The sequence below is a fragment of the Panicum virgatum genome, chromosome 9K (assembly GCF_016808335.1).
Source record: "Panicum virgatum strain AP13 chromosome 9K, P.virgatum_v5, whole genome shotgun sequence".
NCBI classification, from domain to species: Eukaryota; Viridiplantae; Streptophyta; class Magnoliopsida; order Poales; family Poaceae; genus Panicum; species Panicum virgatum.
The window spans coordinates 57,750,953-57,768,345 of record NC_053144.1 but is presented as its reverse complement, the minus strand read 5'-3'; the positions used below and the strand labels follow the sequence as shown (position 1 = coordinate 57,768,345).

Sequence of the window (17,393 nt, the reverse complement as noted above, 5' to 3'; positions counted from 1 at the left end):
CACGTCGTCACGAATTTTTAGGTTGGCAGCGTCGAAAGCAACCCCTGATGCTCGCCGGCCCGTGGGGTTGGGAGGAACAGATTATCTGAATCTATCCTTGTCAATCAGAGCTCAAGAACAACCTATTAAACTTTTGTTTTTGCAACCCCGGCGGATGCTCGCCGCCGCCCGTGGGGTTGGGAGGAACGGATCCTTTGAATCTATCCTTGTCGATCACGATCAGAGTCCAAGAACAACCTATTAAGCTTTGGTGTTTGCAGATTTATTTTCTTTGGGTTTCATCCTTGCTGAACTTTAGTTTGTGCAAGTTTTGTTTGCTGAACTTCAGAAGCGCCGTTCGTAAACAGGCACTGCTAGCTTCTGAAATTCCACATTGCCATGTGAGCAGGTAGGGAAGATTACTCGATTAAATTTTGTCAGATTAAATTACGAAGAAGACATCCAGTGTCGATGTCCGTTTGAAGTCAAGTGAACAAGTGGACGTAAAAAGAAGAAGAAAGAACAAAGGGAAGAGAATGCCGAACACGCACATTAGCCAGTTGCTTAACCCTCCAACTCAAGCAACTTTCATTCGACCACAACAGACCATCACTTCCATCAGACCATAATAGACCACCACGATAGTAGTAATGGCAGCAGTACACACCATAGTCCATGACTTGGACTTTTTTTTTTGACACGAGGACTTGGACTTATCACACTACTAATCCAACACACACACGCTGAGCAATGCAACCGGTAACGGAACCCCACAACTCGCAGCAGTTTCAGTTCAGACCATACGCCTTCACCGACTGATTGGCTTTGATCATTAATTACCTGGTAAAAGGCTAGACCAGTTGCAGATTATTTATGCGCAAATACTATGTAATTTTCCGGTGGTTTATTGGATTAGTTATGGAGGGGATCAGGTCACTCTTGCCGTCTCTGCTGCCGATCAGATGGCGAGGACGAGGCCCGGCAGCGACTTGTGCGCGCGGTCGGCGCGGCGGCTCTGCCACAGGCACTTGGGGCCTGTGGAGGAGGAGGCGCCCGCGGAAGGCGCCGAGGAGGAGGAGGAAGATGCGGCGTCCTGCTTCGGAGGAGCGGCTGCAATTGCGGCGTTCTTGGCGGAGGCGGCGCCGGAGAGGAGGGTGACGGTGAGGTCGGTGTTGAAGTACTCCCTGAGCTGGGTGATCACCCCATCGGGTCCCACGGTCCAGGCGTGCACCCAGTAGAGCTGCCGCGCGTCGTCGGCGCCCTCGGCGATGACGGTGGACCCAAAGGCGTCGACGGAGCGCGGGGAGAAGACGAAGCCGCCGCTGCCTTTCTCGGCGCCGGTGAGGAGGCGCATCATGTGCTGGCGCGCGGGGGGGCCATGGAACCACCACTCGAGGTCGGGCGCCAGCAGCTCCTGCGCCCGGCGCGCGTCGCGGGCGTTGAGCGCCTCGTAGAGGCGCAGCACCAGGAAGCGGTTGCGCTGCTCCTCCGACTCCTCCGTCCCCGCGAGGGCGGCCAGCTCCGCCGCCTCGTTCGGGCGCGGCGAGGCCGCTCCCTGACCCTGGTGGTGGGTAGCCAGCTCCAGACGCGAGCCTCGCGCAGGCTCCTCGACCTCTTCTCTCGGGAACGCGGAGACTACCCTGCAAAGGGGAAGAGCAAGCAGAGTGGTGATGGCAAAACGAGAGCGAGACGGGTGGGGGAGGTTGGCGAGGCGCGAGGGGGCGGTTTATATAGAGCGCCGGGGCTAAGCGTCTAGATTAGCAGCTAGGTCCTCGCAGTTTGCACAGGGATACCAAAACCTGGTATCTCTGTCTCTGTCACCTCCATAGAAGTATCTCCAAGACTCCAGAGGGGCTTAACAGCGAAATGACAAAATCAACCAGATACAAGGGGTATGGGGAATGGCGCCAGGACGTGTCATGTTGGAGCAATGCATGCTCGTGGCTTTTGGTCTGCAGTGACCCCTGTTTACTCGCATCTGACTCGTGTTCGGTCCAATAGGAGGAGGATCAGGCCGGGCTGGCACAGCTGGTTTCCAGGGGAAAATCAGAAGAAAAAAAGAAATGTGCAGGCTGCCAGGCTCCGCTCTAGAGCCAGCAGTTTCTTCCTTTTTTTTTGAAAGGAGCCAGCAGTTTCCTGAAGAAAGCAGAGAACTGAACTGAAGCCTGAGGGGAAGGGCACTGAGCAACCCCACTCCGAACGAAACGGACCCGTTTCTTGTCGTCACGAAATCACGCGGCGGCAGCTCGTGCCTCGGGAGCGCGGCGTGCCAACAGCCAAGGGCTCATCCGGGGGCGCGCCCCTTCGGGGAAGGCGCATCGTCACCTCGTGCCGCCGACTGCGTGCGGGATGGGAGCGCCGGGCAGAGCCTCCGCGTCAGCCGAGGCGGGCGTGCGCGTGCGGCCCCCCGTGCGCGGTGCCACCGCGCCCCGCTCGCTGCCTGCTGGTTCGCAACTTGCTCTCGCTTTTTTTTTTCCGCCGGCGATGGGGGGTCCATGGCATGCTGGGCAGCAGCCCGTGGCATGCGACGTGGGCTTTGTCTCCGTCCGGGGGCGTGGCGATCGGGGGAGGCGGCTCCGTGCCGTGCGCCCGTGCCCCCAGACCCCTGCACCGGCCGGGAGCACTCACACCGCCGGCGCCCACATGCCACCAAGGAATCATATCCGCTTGCACATTTGCGACATCGTTTTCGATACATTGGTTGGTTGGTGCGTAAACACGATCCAGCTCCAAATTTCCTTTTTCTTTATTGGTGCTCCATTCCCTAGAGACCACCGGTGTATCCACGCGAGCTCAACTCCAGTGACAGCCAAAGTAAAGGTCAATGCAACGGAGAGGCCTGTCCCAGTCCACTCAGGTTAATGTAGACGCCAGACAGACGGTCGTAGCACTAAACGCCTCTAAAATGACAGTTTTTTTTTTGAGGTGGTCTACTGGAGAGGGTCGTAGTTTAGTGGTCCCGCGCGTGCAGTGGTCAGTTTACCGTCAAAGCTTGTAGCAGGGCCGTCCCTTTTATGTCCTTTTACCCTGTGTCTTTGTCGCCTTTACGGTTAGCCACCGCTGTCTGTCGGCATCGGACGTCCGCCGTGGACTCAATTAGCCACGCCTCGATCAGCGTAGCTGCATCAGTAGTAATTGTATACTAGTATGGATCACAGATCACGCTATGATCGACGAGCACTACTAATTCCTTCAGCTTGTACATCGCATATTCTTTTTTTTTTAAGGTTATACATCGCATATTCTTGCTGAACCAAAAATAGATCAAGTTCCACCTACAAGCAATCCTATTCCTCACCCATGTCGCGAGTGCAGACAAAATGATCCGTCTCCTCGCAAGGTAAAGGCTCCCTCCCCGCTGCCGGTAACATGCGAACGACACCGATCAGCCACAATCTAAAGTGCCACACGTCGGCTGCAGGCTCAAGTGCGCATTATTTTTGGCGCCGGCTGACAACGCACCGGGCAGATACTTTGGCAACTTGCCACAAACAAAACTATAAGTAGCAGACCACATCAGCTGCGATCGATCAGCTCATGTTCCCCTCGTCAAAAGCGAGGCCACGAGGGCGGAAGCCTGTGGTGAGAGAGCCAGAAAGTAATTAGGCCCGGGATGCTGTCAGCTCACTGAAGACCTTAGATTTATGCGTCGATAAGCACCCGTCGCTCTCATCCAGTTAGGCCAAGGCGGAAGCTTTCGAGAAGATGAGCCGCTGGTTCGAGTGCGCCCCGGCCCACAGGGGCCTCCATTAGCCAGGGTCGCAGCTGATCCTGCCCGTTGCTAAACCCGGCCGCGGCCACTCCGTTTCCCCGGGATAGGATCGGCGGCCCAGTCACCGAGCATGTTGCCGCCATGGCGGTGAAAAAGAGGGGATCGAAAGGGCGCTCGGGTTATCTTGGTCCGCCGTCTGCGTCGCCACCACCCCAAACACAACCCCAACCCCAGACAGCCACCAACTACCACTACGACCGCGCATCGATCCATGGATCCATTTCGGTTGCTGCATTTGACCATTTGTCCTGTCTTGTGGTGCTCGCTCCACCAGCCAACAAGGGCAAAGTCCATGCGCTCCATCCAGTTAGAAATTGGCGATCGTGATGTCACTCCGTCCGTGACCGCAAGAGTTGTTCGCCGGTGGGGATTGGCGCTGCCGAAATGGGCAGCTCGTCGGCAGTTGCTTCCTGGCGGTGTCCTTCGTTGAGATGGGCAGTGACGTTGGGGTTTAGCGGAGGCATCGGATTTTGACACCGCCCATTTGACTATGTCCAGGTAGTTTGAGGCGCCTCTTTTCCGTTTTTCCCTCCTCGTGGGGCGGCGCATGAGCAGACTTGTTGGAGTCCGCTTTTCTATGTTTAGACTTTGCTAAAGGAAAAGCCAGCATGGTAATGCAATCTCTTCTCTATTTTCTTCGACTAGTCTGCATAATTTCATGACACGGTCATCAAGACCGAGAATTTGATAATTGTCCAGTTGGATTAACAGTAATGAAATTTATCTCCTATCTCATTAGACTCTCCCTCATCTTTTTTTGTAATGATACTGTCAAATCAACAAAAGTGCTAATATAAAAAATTAAGTAAAATATTTTAAAAAAAAAGAAATCAAATTTCTTTTGAAATCTAATAATTAAAAGAGCGGCGGATAATAAGGACCCGCACAAAAAAGTTGCATAACTGTATGTTATTTAATGCTTATAAAATTTTTGATGAAACTCTCATTGAGAAACGTCTTCTACACAACTCTCCTTTCTAGAGGTTCTAGACAATTCTTGATCGGCGCGTGTGCGCTTGGGGAACCCTATCTATATTCCGGAAGATGGATAAGATATCCATCTTCCGGCCCACCTAGGCCCATCTGACCATCTTCTTCCTCGGCTCGACCACCGCCACGCCTCCGCTGTTCGCCCCCGCCACCGCCGCCGCCCTGCCTGTCTCCGACGGCGGTCCGCCGGAGACGACTCCGCCGTCTCGACCGCGCCCCCCGTCCACCCGCCACCGCCGCATCCCCGCCCTCCCCTAACCTGGCCCGGCATCACACTGCCGCCCGAGACCTGGCCCGGCCGCCGCAACCACCACCCCGGCCGACGGCAGAGCGCCGCCTCGCCGCACGCCCACCCACCGCCTGTCGATCCCCCACCCCCTCCCGGTCTCTTCTATGGCCGGAGGCCATTGAAGCCCCCCAACCCTGGTAACCCCAGACCCTAACCGCCGCCGCCTCTACCGCCTCCCCCGGCCGGCGGCGACCTCGCCGCCGGCCGCTCCCGCCCACCACCCACCCCTCGCCAGCGGCCCCTCCACCCGTTCTCCCTCGCCTAGCTCCTCCGACCGGCTCACACGAGCGGCGGCGCGAGACAGCGGTGGCTGGTGCGAGCGAGAGAGAAGAGAGAGGAGGAAGAAGGAGATCGTGCGGCCCACGTAAGCCGCACGAATCTCGAACATCGGGAGGTGAGGGGGCTTCCCACCTTCCGTAAGGTACATAGGATTGGTGTGTGCGCTTTTAACACGAAAAGTTTGGCCCGTCGTCATTTTAGACGCACGTGGAGCCCATCAGGCCCAGCCTACAACATTGCCGAAACATGCACCCGTCATATCCACCAAGTCACGCAGGCATTCCCGCACTGTCTTGCTTACGGTCCATACATAGCCCATTCGCCAGTAAATTGTAATTTGTGGCCTATTCTGAATCCTTTTCCGCAGGGTCTATGGTATATTCTGGCAAGCGTTAAGGCTTGTTCGGGCTACTGGCAGTCAAACCATCGCACAAGGTCTAATAACTATATCCTGATCCTGGTTCCTGAATCCATATGGCCGAAAATTACTCTAATTTTTCTTCACCAAAAAACAAACAAATCCGTATATATATCATACAACACAGGGTACCTCGACGAATTACTACTTCTACACAAGAACACAGCGACGACACGTGTATATAGTTTCCGAATACGATCTAGTAGAGTGGACTGTCCGCCTATTCTTCTCGGTCCATTTGTATCACGGGAGGCAGCGGCGCCCTCATGGGGTGGTACGTGGCCGACCTCCCCATTGCGGCGACGGCGGCCATCTCCATCGCGAACGAGCTCGTCACCCCACCGCCGTCGCCGCCCGGCGCGCCGTCGAGCTTGGGCGGGCACGACATGCTCCGCGGCGCGTGCGTCGTGGCGGACGCCTCCCGCGGCAGCGGCACCAGCACGGGGCGCCCCTCCCCGTCGCGCGCGCCCACGACGGCCACGAACCGGTCGTCCTCCACGTCGTAGAAGTTGGCCGTCCGCACCTCCTGCGCCAGCGCGCAGCTCCAGCAGCAGAGCCACTTGACGCAGTCGCCCACGGCCGCGCTGCCGCACCACCACCAGCCGCGCCCGCCCGGGAGCTTATAGCGCTTCCGCATCCGGGACCGCCAGAAACCGCCGTAGAGGAAGCCGCAGAGGCCCAGGACCACGCCCGCGGCCGCCACCACGTCGCGGATGTCGTCGTCGTGGACGTTCAGCGCCGTCACGCTGAAGATGAGGAACGGCGCGGCGCAGAGCAGGATGAAGGTGAAGGCGTGCACGTACATGTTGCCGAACCCGAGGCGCTCCATGTTCCACCCGAACACGCAGAACGTGCACGTCGCCGACAGCGCGCACACCGTCCCGTCGTCGCAGCAGTCGAACAGCCCGCCACTCCACTCCGGGCTGCTCACCACCACGCGCCGGTTGTACACCTTGATCTCCACGTCCTGCCGGCTGTCGTTCCCGGCCCGGTCGCCGCTCTGCTCCAGCCCTGCTTCGGCAGACGACGACGACGAGGTGTCTGCTTCGTCGGGTTGCTTCCGTCCCAGTGGGCTGTACGCCGTGTAGAGTCCGGCGATGATCGGACACCCCGTGCCGAGGCCGTAGCCGATGTTGAGCGCCCAGTCCGGGCGGTCCTTGCGGTTGTAGCTCCAGAACAGGGTGCAGCAGAAGTACTGGGCGAAGCAGGTGACGTGGAGCAAGGTCACCACGACGAGCATGTGCGCGCGGTCGCGCGGGCGCGCGGCGCCGTCGCGGCAGTACACCTTCCGGATCTCCTCGCGGTCGCCGTCGGGGCGCCACCGGAGGAGCAGCACCAGGTGGTGGAAGATCCTGGGGTGCTGGTACAGGCACATGATGGTGAAGAGCGCGTTCAGGATCTGGTTGGTCACCTCCGTCCACTTCTTGCGCCGCTCGTCGTCGGGGATGGCGCTGTCGAGCATGCCGGTCATGAGCATGAACAGCAGGAGCAGGCCGGCGGCGACGAACGCCAGCCAGATGATCATCGCGAAGTTCTCGGGCTTCTTGCACCAGCTCGCCGCGTAGCTCCACAGCTTGCCCCACTTGATCTTCCGCACGAACGGCACGCGGAACCGCGGGCCGCGGAGCCCGCCGCTGTCGCTATCCTCGGCTGTTCCCCCCGGCGACGCCCCGCGGTGGAGGCGGCCGACGAAGGTGGAGCGGAGGAACCAGTCCTTGGACGGGTGGGCGCGGAGGAAGTCCAGGAACCGCCGCCTGCGCCGGCTCTTGCGGAGCGCGCCGCGCTCCACGGACGGGATGTAGATGTCGATGGGGATGAAGTCCATCAGCCGCATTGTCCCCGACGGCGCACCGGGCTCGCCGGCGACCTCGACGATCTCGTGCCCGTCGTCCAAGCTGCAATTCGGAGGCATCTCCGGCGAACTCCCCTGCCAGACACCTCGAGCAATCTTCAGAACATGATGTCGTATCTGCAACTACAATAGATTATTGAGATACAATCATACAAGTACCGAAATTTGTCAACCCACAGCGGCACAGCGAAAATGACCAAGTCACTGATTTCCGCCGTCACTGACTGACCGTTTCTTTGACTTCTTTTTTTTCTCTTGCAAAAGAAAAGGAGCTCGCGAGTTTTTGACTGCAGAACCGATGTTTCAGAAGCTGGGACAGAGGGTCAAACATGGTAGGCCTACTGTACTATTGGTCGCCGACGTGTAACAATCTTTATGGCTGCAAGAACCGTAACTGGATATCACCGTGGCACCATCTTGGAAGGAAGATACTGCGATTTCATTTACTAGGATGGTACAAAGCTGGATGCAGTTCGGTAAAACGGAATTGCAATCTTCAATGCTGGATTGGACCACGGTGAACCGTGGGACACAGAACATGGTGACAACTGCAACAGCAATGGCCTGAAGCTCTGAACTCTGTCTGAAGGTACGAGGGAGAACCTAGCTGATGGATCAAGAAGCATCCATGGCACTCCTATCCGGATGTCCCTGGCCCTTCCCAGGTGCAATGGCCAAGTGGCGTCACTTGCCAAAGCTGCCTTTTTATAATTTTATTTCTCAACACTTTTTCAGTTAAACTTAGGCATGGCGTAAAAGCAACTTTGGTCTGCTCCAAAGAAGCCATAAAATAAGTAAGGAATGATCAAAAGTTAAACGATTTGGTGTCATCCATGTTACGTAGCTAATGTCACCATATGCACGGATTTCTGCCGGTGCCGGCCGGCGGAATGCTACTGACCACTGGTACCTTTGTTTGCCAAGCAATGGGCATCACTATCGGTACGGTGGTGAGCTAAAAATTCCTTGGGATGCTTTAAAAAATCGCGGACGGAAAAGAACGTGGAAAGAGAAAGCTGAATCCAACCGTGAAGGCACGTCGCTCTGCCGATGGCCAAAAATCTCACGCTACCGAAGGGATCGATCAAAAAATGAGGAGCATGAATTTGCTCTGACAAACAAAGGAACGCTGTCAAATCAGCCGAGCAGAGGATTCAGAGCTGGAGATGAGTGAAACGTAGCGGGCAGAGGATTGGCGCACACACCTGAAGCTCCTCAACACCTTCCAATCCGCATCGCCGCGCTCCCGAACTCGGACGCAAAATCTTTCCCTTGCACCGCAGTTCTTCTCAGCTGAATCAGAGCAGAGTCCTCCTGGCTCTCAGAGTCCTGGGCTCTTGGCAAAATCACCGCCGGCGCCTTTGACCCGCGGCTTAAGTGTAGCAGAGGTGCACGCGACGCGACGGCGAGATCGGGTTCGGGAGCGAGATCGACGCGACCGGGCGCAGCTATCAAGCTATGCCTCCGTGCCTCGCGGGGTGAGCTCCGGTTCTTGGTCGAAAAGGAAGTTGGGCGACTCTTCCTGTTCAGAGGGAGGGGGACTGTCGAGGTCTAGAGGAAAGGAAGGACCGAAGGAGAGAGACCGAAGGAGAGAGAGGGAGAGAGCTCTGCTTCTGCGTGTCCGGGGGGAGGGGAGTCAGCATTGGCGTTTGGAGCAGAGTGGAAAGGAAAAGGAGACCGGGGAAGGCCACTGATTCCGTGGTTTTCTTGTGGCACAAGGGGCCTCGATCCTCCCTGACTGAATCCCTGGTCCTTTGATCCTACGTTGCTACAGAACGGAGCAGCTAGAGCGTCAGTCTGTAGTGAAACTAGAGCAAATTGGAGAAGGTGTGCTAACGTTATAGATCAATAGAGTTAATTATAGAAGTGTAAATATGATGAAAAATTAGATATAATCACTATTTTCTATTTTCTAGGGGTGCAACCATTTGCACCTCTAATGACTACGTAGCTTTGCCCTTGACGTCAGGTGCGGCCGGATCTGATTACACAGAAATTGGTTCCTTCAATAAATATAAAGTGAATTTATTTGATAAAAACGACAACTTAGGTGAATTTGCACGTGGGAGAGAGAAGACGCGTGGGCGCTAGCTTAACATTGTGCGAAGAGAGATGCGGTAAAATTAATAATGTGCATGCAGGAGACAAAAAAAAAGACCCCCTAAAAAATTTTTTGGCTAATGTTTAAGCTTTGACTATTAATATATATCTTTTCAGCTAATTTTAACTGAACTTTTGTTGTCGCTAGATTTGTCATCACCATAAAATTGGTTTGAAACATCTTAGATATATTTTTCATATGGTTTATTATAATGATTGTGGCAACATTCATTAGTAAATGGCTGAGAGTACATTTGTAACTGGCTGAGAGTACATTCGACGCACAAAGGTAGCATCGTCAGATGACAGCGGCTCCTAGTCGGAGAAAAATATAATCGAAATATACGCAGCAAGTGTTACATTATTGCAAAATAAGCATATCACATTATCACCTTATCATTTCAAATGTCAAATAAACAAATGTACAAACTTGTGGTACAATAACGTAGGTACGGATTGCTTTCTATAAAAGCTGGTTTTCTCGTCAAAACATAACATAGGTGCGGAATTGGGGATCCTCTCTATCTTCTCTCCTCCGAATTGTGAAAAAAAAACAAGAAGAAGAAATCACCTCGTTGGCTTTTAACATCTCGTCGTGCAGTCAAGTTTTCTTACAAACACAGAGGTGCGAGGCAGCTGTGTTTCAATCGCGAACACCAGACCGACCCCGCACTCCAATTTGTGCTTGGTGGAGGTCCGGAGTGACGTGGCGCGCGGCAATTTGTGCTTGGTGGCGAAATGGGCAAATGGCAATGGGGGCGGTGGGCAAACAAATTAAAGCGTCGTCGGTCACGCAGTCGCAGTGCTGCACGCTTCAACAATTTTGTACTCAGCGCAATGCGGCGATGCGGCAATGGCTTTGCTGTTGCCGCAGCCAGCAAGCGATAGGCAAGGCACCGCGGCGGTGAGTGCGGGCGCCGGGCCGCGTCGCGCGTGGGACGCGCGCGCCTCGCTGCGTTGCGATCGCGTGTGTTGCGATTGCGACGCCATGGCTTCTGCCTTCTGCTAGGTCGAGTTCACACGCACACTGCCTTTTGGCTTGGTGGGTTCGCCTTTGTTTCCTTTCCCTTTCCCTTCGTCAGTTTCAGCCTTTGCCGCCTCACAACCAGCAAGCCTGAGCTCCCCCGTTACTGAAAGGAGGTGCCCGAGAGCTGGCTCGCTCTCACCTCGAGAGCCAGAGCTAGACGGACCCCAGAACGGAAGTCAGCGCCCGCAAGGGCCCACCATCTTTATATTAATAAAGGAGTGTTAAAAAAAAAAAGCTAAAAGAAGCCACCACATTCGCAGTGAGGGTCAAGAAATTCCCACGTTAATCCAAAAAATAAAAAGAATTTGGACCGTCGGATTTTATAAAGATCTAACGGTCTAAAGTAATTAGAAGAGTCTATATCAATGTATTGACTGTGATAAAAAAATCTTTTGGAAATGCGTCAACTCGGACGAAAAAAGAGTACAGGAGAAAAAAAACCTGACTTGGCCGACTCGGATAGGAAAAGCAGTCCAGCCAAGACAATAGAACCTTAGTTTTGCCTAACACAAATAATAAAATATTTGATATTCTATAGCAGTTACGTACATGTATTTTTGCCGGCCGGAATTGACACGCAGGTACCGTAGCCATGTACGTAGACGTCGCGACCTAGCCGGATCCGCTGCTCCAATCACACGCCATTATTAAATTGGTCCTCTCGCAGCTCGCACAAGTGTATGGCTCGGACGACCTAGGTGTTTATGCTTAGGTCAATAATGGATCAGGTATCATTAGTTTGACAAAAGATATACACGTTGGGCCACCAAGAATCTTTCTTAAACAAAAAAAACAAATTTAAAGTCAATACATATTCGAAACGAACAACTATATGCAAAGTTGTAAACGAAACGGATACAGAGTATTATTACAATAGAAACTATATAACTCAAACCTCATCGTATGCTTTCTCCAAATATTTACATATACTAATCTAATTTCGTAGTCCATCTCAAAGAATAGATTCAACCATCAACAACAGATGAAAGACAGGTATTTTCCATTGTTCCTTTTCTACTCCAAAAATCAAGAACTATATTTTCTACTAGCTGCTTATACAAGTATATTGATTTGTAGCATTACAGTTTATTAAACAAAGCATCGGGAACCACAACAGTTCGTGGAAGACAAAAAACTAAACTGGAGTATACTTTCGGCAAGTTCATGCCAACCTTTTCTCTTTCATGCCTGTAGTACATATACATATCATGCATAATTATGTTAGTCGAAATAATAAAATTACTAGATATAAATTTAAAAATACCTCAAAATTAACTTATCTTTTATGGCTGCTACTACGCATTGCATACAATCTATTTTAAAATTCTATTAAAAAGTATAATAACAATACTTTAGCGGCAACTGCTACAAGTCTATAACAAGCAAGTATTTACATGGTGTCTTTCCTGTTGCCTTAATTTTACATCTCAAACAGGCAAAAACTAATGGAAAACCATAGAAAAGAAGAAGCATTGCAAAACAAAAAGAGGAGGAAGGAACAACTAAATCTTAAAAGGGGCAAAAAAGAGTATGCACTTTAGAGGAAATGACCAAGATGAAATATAGACCGGCAAGACTGAAGAGAAAAGAAATACTTAAAGAAAAGAGGAAACCAAAGCGTACAAGAACAGGCAACAAAGATGCAAATCAAGAGAACAGTAGCAAAGCATCTGGCGAAACAGAGAAGAGCGGTGATGCTGAAAGTAATATATGGAACTTCGGAAAACCAAAATACAGATGCGAACACTACAATGCTCTCCTATGGTATGAGGAAAGACTAAGGCCCAAAGTCAAAACTAAAAAGCCAGCTTTCGGAATGTGCTGCAAGGAAGGAAAAAAATCAGACTGCTTCCACGCCAAAATCCACCGAATTACCTCAACAATCTTTTGAATGAAGAAGGAGAAGATTCGAAAAACTTTAGAGAAAACATCCGGTCTTACAACTCAATGTTCTCATTCACATCCACGGGAGGGGGTTGTAGACAAAGAGATAAACAAAGGCCATGGGCCATACCGCCCATACGTATTCTGTATGCATGGCCAAAACTATCATCACATTGGAACTCTACTGCCAGAAGAAGGTAGCAAGCCATGTTGGGCACAACTATACATCTACGATACAGAGAATGAGGTACAAAATAGGATAGACGCATCGAGAAGTTCCAATGGAAAAACACCGGTTAACCGTACTATTGTGGCTGGCCTTCAGAGCATGCTAGATGAGAACAATATCCTGGCTCAATTATGCCGAATGACCTGAGAAAGATTCAAAAACTTAGACTACCATGATTACACTTTGAAGCTAATAGCAGATCGAAACAGAAATGGAACACATGGTTTGCTGCGAGCAGATGAAATTGCAGCACTGGTCATAAAAGATCCAACAGATGAAGCCAAAGGGCGTACCCCAAATGACCTCGCATGAGCCTCCGAATATGAAACTGAGCTGCGATTAAATAAAGTGAAATTCTTCAATTTATCTTTTGCATAACCGGGCGGAAGCCTCTTTGATGCAGCCGCCGCCTCGTGGGCGAACTACGACCAAACCGGAACAACAACACCATTAGGCGCAAGCAGGGCCGCGGCCGAAGAATCAGCAACCCAAGGACCGAAGTGGCGGCCTGCGCGGCGGCACAGACAGGCGGCGGCAGGACCCAAAAGCAGCAACAGGCGTGGCGGTATGGCCGGCCGGCAGAAGGCGCCAAGCGCGCTGCCAGCAGGATGGATACGGCTGAGGCCTCGATGCCGCACAAACCGAAAAAGCAGGAGGCATGACGGCCCGGGCGGTCGGTAGCAGGACCCCGCGCGCGACCAGCAGGATCCGCCGCCCGCCGCAGGCAAGATCCACCACTCACCGGAGCAGGGGCAAGACGGAGGACCACCACACGATGGAGCAGGATAGAGGCTAGCGGTTTGGATAGTCGGGGGATTCGATGCGATTGTAATTGGGATGGTTTTAGGAGACAGGGGTAATTAGTCATTTTCCATTCATTTTCAAATATTCTTAAAAATAAAAAAACTACAACATTCTGCAGAAAATTAAAATGGTAAAAAAAATCTCACGACAAAACGATGCTCCCTTCGTCCCAAAATAATGCAATTTTAGGCCAGTCTCAATAGAAGTTTCATGGGCAAAGATACCTAGATTGAGAATTAGGTAACCATGCTAGATGAGTTTCATAGTGATGAAACTCTCCTCACATCCCATAAAACTCCATTCTTCTTTCTCCTTGCCATGTCAGCAAAATTGATAATATTTAAGAAATCCTCCATGAAACCCCTGTCGAGACTGGCCTTAGGACAAAAATTTAATGATAGATCATGTCAATTTAATTTAACTCCGTTTACAAATATGACTTCAAACACCATGCTTATACTAAAAAAGGTATATAAAATTGATTTTAATATGAAACATAATAATTATAATTAATCAAATAAAATGGAATATGATACATATATATTTTAACTTCAATTCAACAAAAAAATATAAAATATAATACATGAATTATGAAAGAAATAAAAAAGGAAAATAAAAAATAACTACAAAATAGATAATATTCAGTTTCAATTGATAGTTTGAAGGAAATTACTTACATAAAGAGCATATATAACTATATTTTTCTTGCTTATTAGGTATAACTTCATTAAAGTTCTTTTAATATAAAATAAAAAACTAACTACCCGTGCTATTAGTGCGGGCCACCTTACTTAGTTTTCGTACTATTCAATGAGTGGCTCAGCGCATTTCCACCACGTACGCCCGCAGGCCGCAGCCCGCTCAGCTTGACTCCGCGCGCACTGCGCCCGCCCGTCTAGAACCCGCTGCTTCTCGTCAAAGCCTTGGACGACGACCTGAATCCTGATGGGATCGGCGCGCGAATGAGACTTCCAGCGTCGCGCGCGCCAGCTCTGAATTTCTGACGACGCTGATGCTGCTTATATTCTGCCCACACCGATTGACCGCTTCAATACATAGATCATTAGTACGTGAATAGTACGTGAAAATGAGAGACTACGGCTTCTGTCTCACTCCACTCATCTTCCTTGCGGATCCCAGCTCGTTCGAATTTAAAACACACTGTGCGTGTGCTTAAATTACCTCCAAGGGTCCATCACCCTCTATTGGAATCATAGATCATTAGATCCCTGTTCTTCTTGATTGGTAGATACTGCACTGTCAAAGGATGAGATCATAAACCATGAATAGACAAGAATGGATGCTGCTGTGGCTTGCCGGTTCATCACACCACAGAGCAGGCAAGACTGAGACCTTCAAACAATGCTTCACGAATGAGTATCTTGGGAAATTTGGTGTACGGAGCCTACTAATGATCGAAACCGTCAAACAGCAAGTCCCGAAGAAAATACCAAAAATCAAGACGCGAGGGTCATACATAATCAAACTGTTACAAAAGCACATGAAACTGAAAGTTAACATGATAGTATATGCGCAGCTACAGTTATATGAAATCACTCGCCTCAACTAATTGAAGGCCTCATCTCAGCACTTTCCCGGCCAATGAATGGTAAGGTGTCCAGTATCCTAACACCCTGAGGCTCTGCATCTGGCTCTGCTTGCAACAAGAACCTGATGACTTGCCCTATCGATCTCCATTTGACGACCAAACATGACCATGGTCCATGGGGTTGAACTAAAAAAACAAGGGAAAATGCAAATCTGAGCACCCTGATTCTAATCCTGTTGTGTTTGTACTATGAAGAGAATTGTGCATTCTCACGATTGGCAGGCCCCCTATTTAAAGCCCCCACTCCAAATTTGTTTTGTGTCATGCGGTGTGGGTGGAGAATTTCGATATATATGCTATGTGATTTTATATTTTAAAATTATTTGAATTTGAATTGTCACATTTGAAATCATGAATTTGAATATGGTTCAAATGTCATACTCCAGAGATATTTACATTTGAATTGTAATAGTAGAGATGAAGGATTGTAGAGATTGAGGGGCCCTTGCTGGAGTTGGGCGTAGAAAGAGAGTCGTAATAAATGGTTTTGTACTGCTATTGGGAAATGGTAATCACATTTCTATCCCAATCATTTCCTTTCCTTCCTTGCAAGTTGCAACTAAATAAATTTAGTGTGCTTCTTTAATCCTAGTATATCTTGGGCCTATCGTTCACTGCCCATTGGAATGGGAGCCCGTAATTCAGGGCCGAACAAGGCCCAGGCGAGAAAAACATCACAGCAGCGGAGCAGACACAACTGGCATCCTCCTCTTCCTCTGCCGGAAGCCCGGCACCGTCTTTGCCGCTTGCCGTCACCGGAATTTCGCCGCAATCGAGGCGGAAAACACCAGCCTTCGTCCGGCCCACGCCACGACCTCATCCAGATTTCCCGAGCAACGTCCTTCGATTGCTGTTAGGCTGCTCCCCAGATCGATGAAGCTACCAGCTCCTGCTCCGCGTCCTTAGCGCCCGTTTTCTCTCCTGCTTCTGGGCGCAAAAACCACGTCCTCCTTGGCATCTCCTTGCGGATCGATGCTACCGAACACTCCATGCTGTTTTTTTTTTTGTGAAGGGAAGACCGTATTAATTGGACATACTGTACAACCCTGCATATTTGCAGGAAACACCCTGGATTACAAGATAATCAAGCCCACATACCTAGAAGTTTCCATCTTCTTGAACACCGGCGACTCCATACCACTGGAATACAAACAAGCCCGCCGTCCTCCTCGCCATGGAACTCCAAAGCCTTGGATATGTCGCAAGAGTCGTCGCCGTAGCAGATCCATGACGCACCGAAGCCGCTGAAAGAACATCGACCAGTCCATCGACGGAGAAAAACAGGGACAGCACCAACCGCCACCGAATCCGCCACCAGCGATGACGCCTGCCGGAAGAGGGATCCGCAGCTGCTGCTAGCAACAGCAGCCCGGAAGGAAATCCCACCGCAAGGGAAACTTGTTGCCTCCCTTTCGTAAAGAAAACAGAAACAAACCTCACGGGACGAACCACGGAGAGCACTTCGCCGGAATCGCCACGGAGGACCAAATTCTTGACTTGGCCACCGGAGATGTAGACGACGTCCGAGCTGAAGGCCGCACAGCTGCCGTCAGCGCGAGAGATCGCCTCAGGACCGCCGCAGGCGAAGCCAAGAAAAGCAAAAGCTCCACGCAGCTGCCACGCCGGAACCGACGCCGGATGCACCGCCATCACCACCGAAAAAAGCTGGAAGTACTTTATTTGCCGGACCGGTGGCGGCGCCACCGCCGGAACGTAAAGCTCCTCCGCCATTGACGGCGAAGAGCAAACCCTAGCCTACTAGAACTGTACACCCTAGCAGCTACAGACTACCGCGGCTTTTTTTTTATTTTTTTTGAAAGAAGAATCCATCCTGCTTTTATAGAACCACATGCTGCTATTCCTATACACATATAAATGGGAGGGCTACGAATGCATCAGGCGATAAGTTCATCGAGCGTTCGGCTGCAGAGTGGCCAGGCGCAAAGACATCCAGCCATGTGTCGAGGCCACAGCCCACAGGTGCGCCCCTGTGCAGGGTGGAGAAGCAGGACACGTGAGCGACCACCCGACTTCAGTCGCCGCGCAGCTACGCTGACGCCTTGGCCCGTTGGCCGTGCGTCTGGCTTCGGTTGGGGGGTCGCTCACGTGTCCGTCCTCTCCACCCAGCACCGGCGCATCGGACCCGTCGTCTGTAATTCTC

At 51.4% G+C, this 17,393-nt stretch overlaps 3 protein-coding genes across 6 annotated transcripts; all 3 read right to left on the bottom strand.

The window, feature by feature from the left end:
- Positions 1-513: 513 nt before the first annotated feature.
- LOC120648174 lies at positions 514-1,699 on the bottom strand (the record flags this gene model as incomplete). The annotated part of the gene is made up of 1 exon (XM_039924916.1): positions 514-1,699. A coding segment is annotated over one exon (762 nt), but the record flags the coding sequence as incomplete, so codon positions are not given.
- Positions 1,700-5,784: 4,085 nt separating this feature from the next.
- On the bottom strand, positions 5,785-9,305 carry LOC120652674. 4 transcript variants are annotated; one of them, XM_039930557.1, is made up of 2 exons: positions 8,785-9,305; positions 5,785-7,702 (listed from the first exon to the last, which is right to left on the bottom strand). In XM_039930557.1, exon 2 carries the CDS (start codon positions 7,637-7,639, stop codon positions 5,948-5,950), a length of 1,692 nt encoding a protein of 563 aa, XP_039786491.1. In that variant the 5' UTR covers positions 7,640-7,702; positions 8,785-9,305; the 3' UTR covers positions 5,785-5,947. The 4 variants fall into 4 exon arrangements, with proteins under 4 accessions (XP_039786491.1, XP_039786492.1, XP_039786493.1 ...); XM_039930558.1 differs by having other exon boundaries at positions 5,785-7,654; positions 7,739-9,304; XM_039930559.1 differs by having other exon boundaries at positions 5,785-7,654; positions 8,785-9,304.
- A 6,385-nt stretch (positions 9,306-15,690) lies between these two features.
- LOC120648830 lies at positions 15,691-17,049 on the bottom strand. Its single transcript, XM_039925476.1, has 3 exons — positions 16,668-17,049; positions 16,331-16,476; positions 15,691-16,224 (listed from the first exon to the last, which is right to left on the bottom strand). The coding sequence occupies exons 1-3, from the start codon at positions 16,961-16,963 to the stop codon at positions 16,208-16,210; spliced, it is 459 nt and encodes a 152-aa protein (XP_039781410.1). The 5' UTR covers positions 16,964-17,049; the 3' UTR covers positions 15,691-16,207.
- Positions 17,050-17,393: the final 344 nt, after the last annotated feature.

Excerpts from the sequence above, each read along its gene's own strand:
- LOC120652674 (XM_039930557.1), bottom strand. The coding sequence starts at position 7,639 with ATGCCTCCGAATTGCAGCTTGGACGACGGGCACGAGATCGTCGAGGTC.
- LOC120648830 (XM_039925476.1), bottom strand. The coding sequence starts at position 16,963 with ATGGCGGAGGAGCTTTACGTTCCGGCGGTGGCGCCGCCACCGGTCCGG. Across the intron at positions 16,477-16,667 it reads TCCGTGGTTCGTCCCGTGAG|CGGCTTCGGTGCGTCATGGA; the intron begins GTTTGTTTCTGT and ends ATGTTCTTTCAG.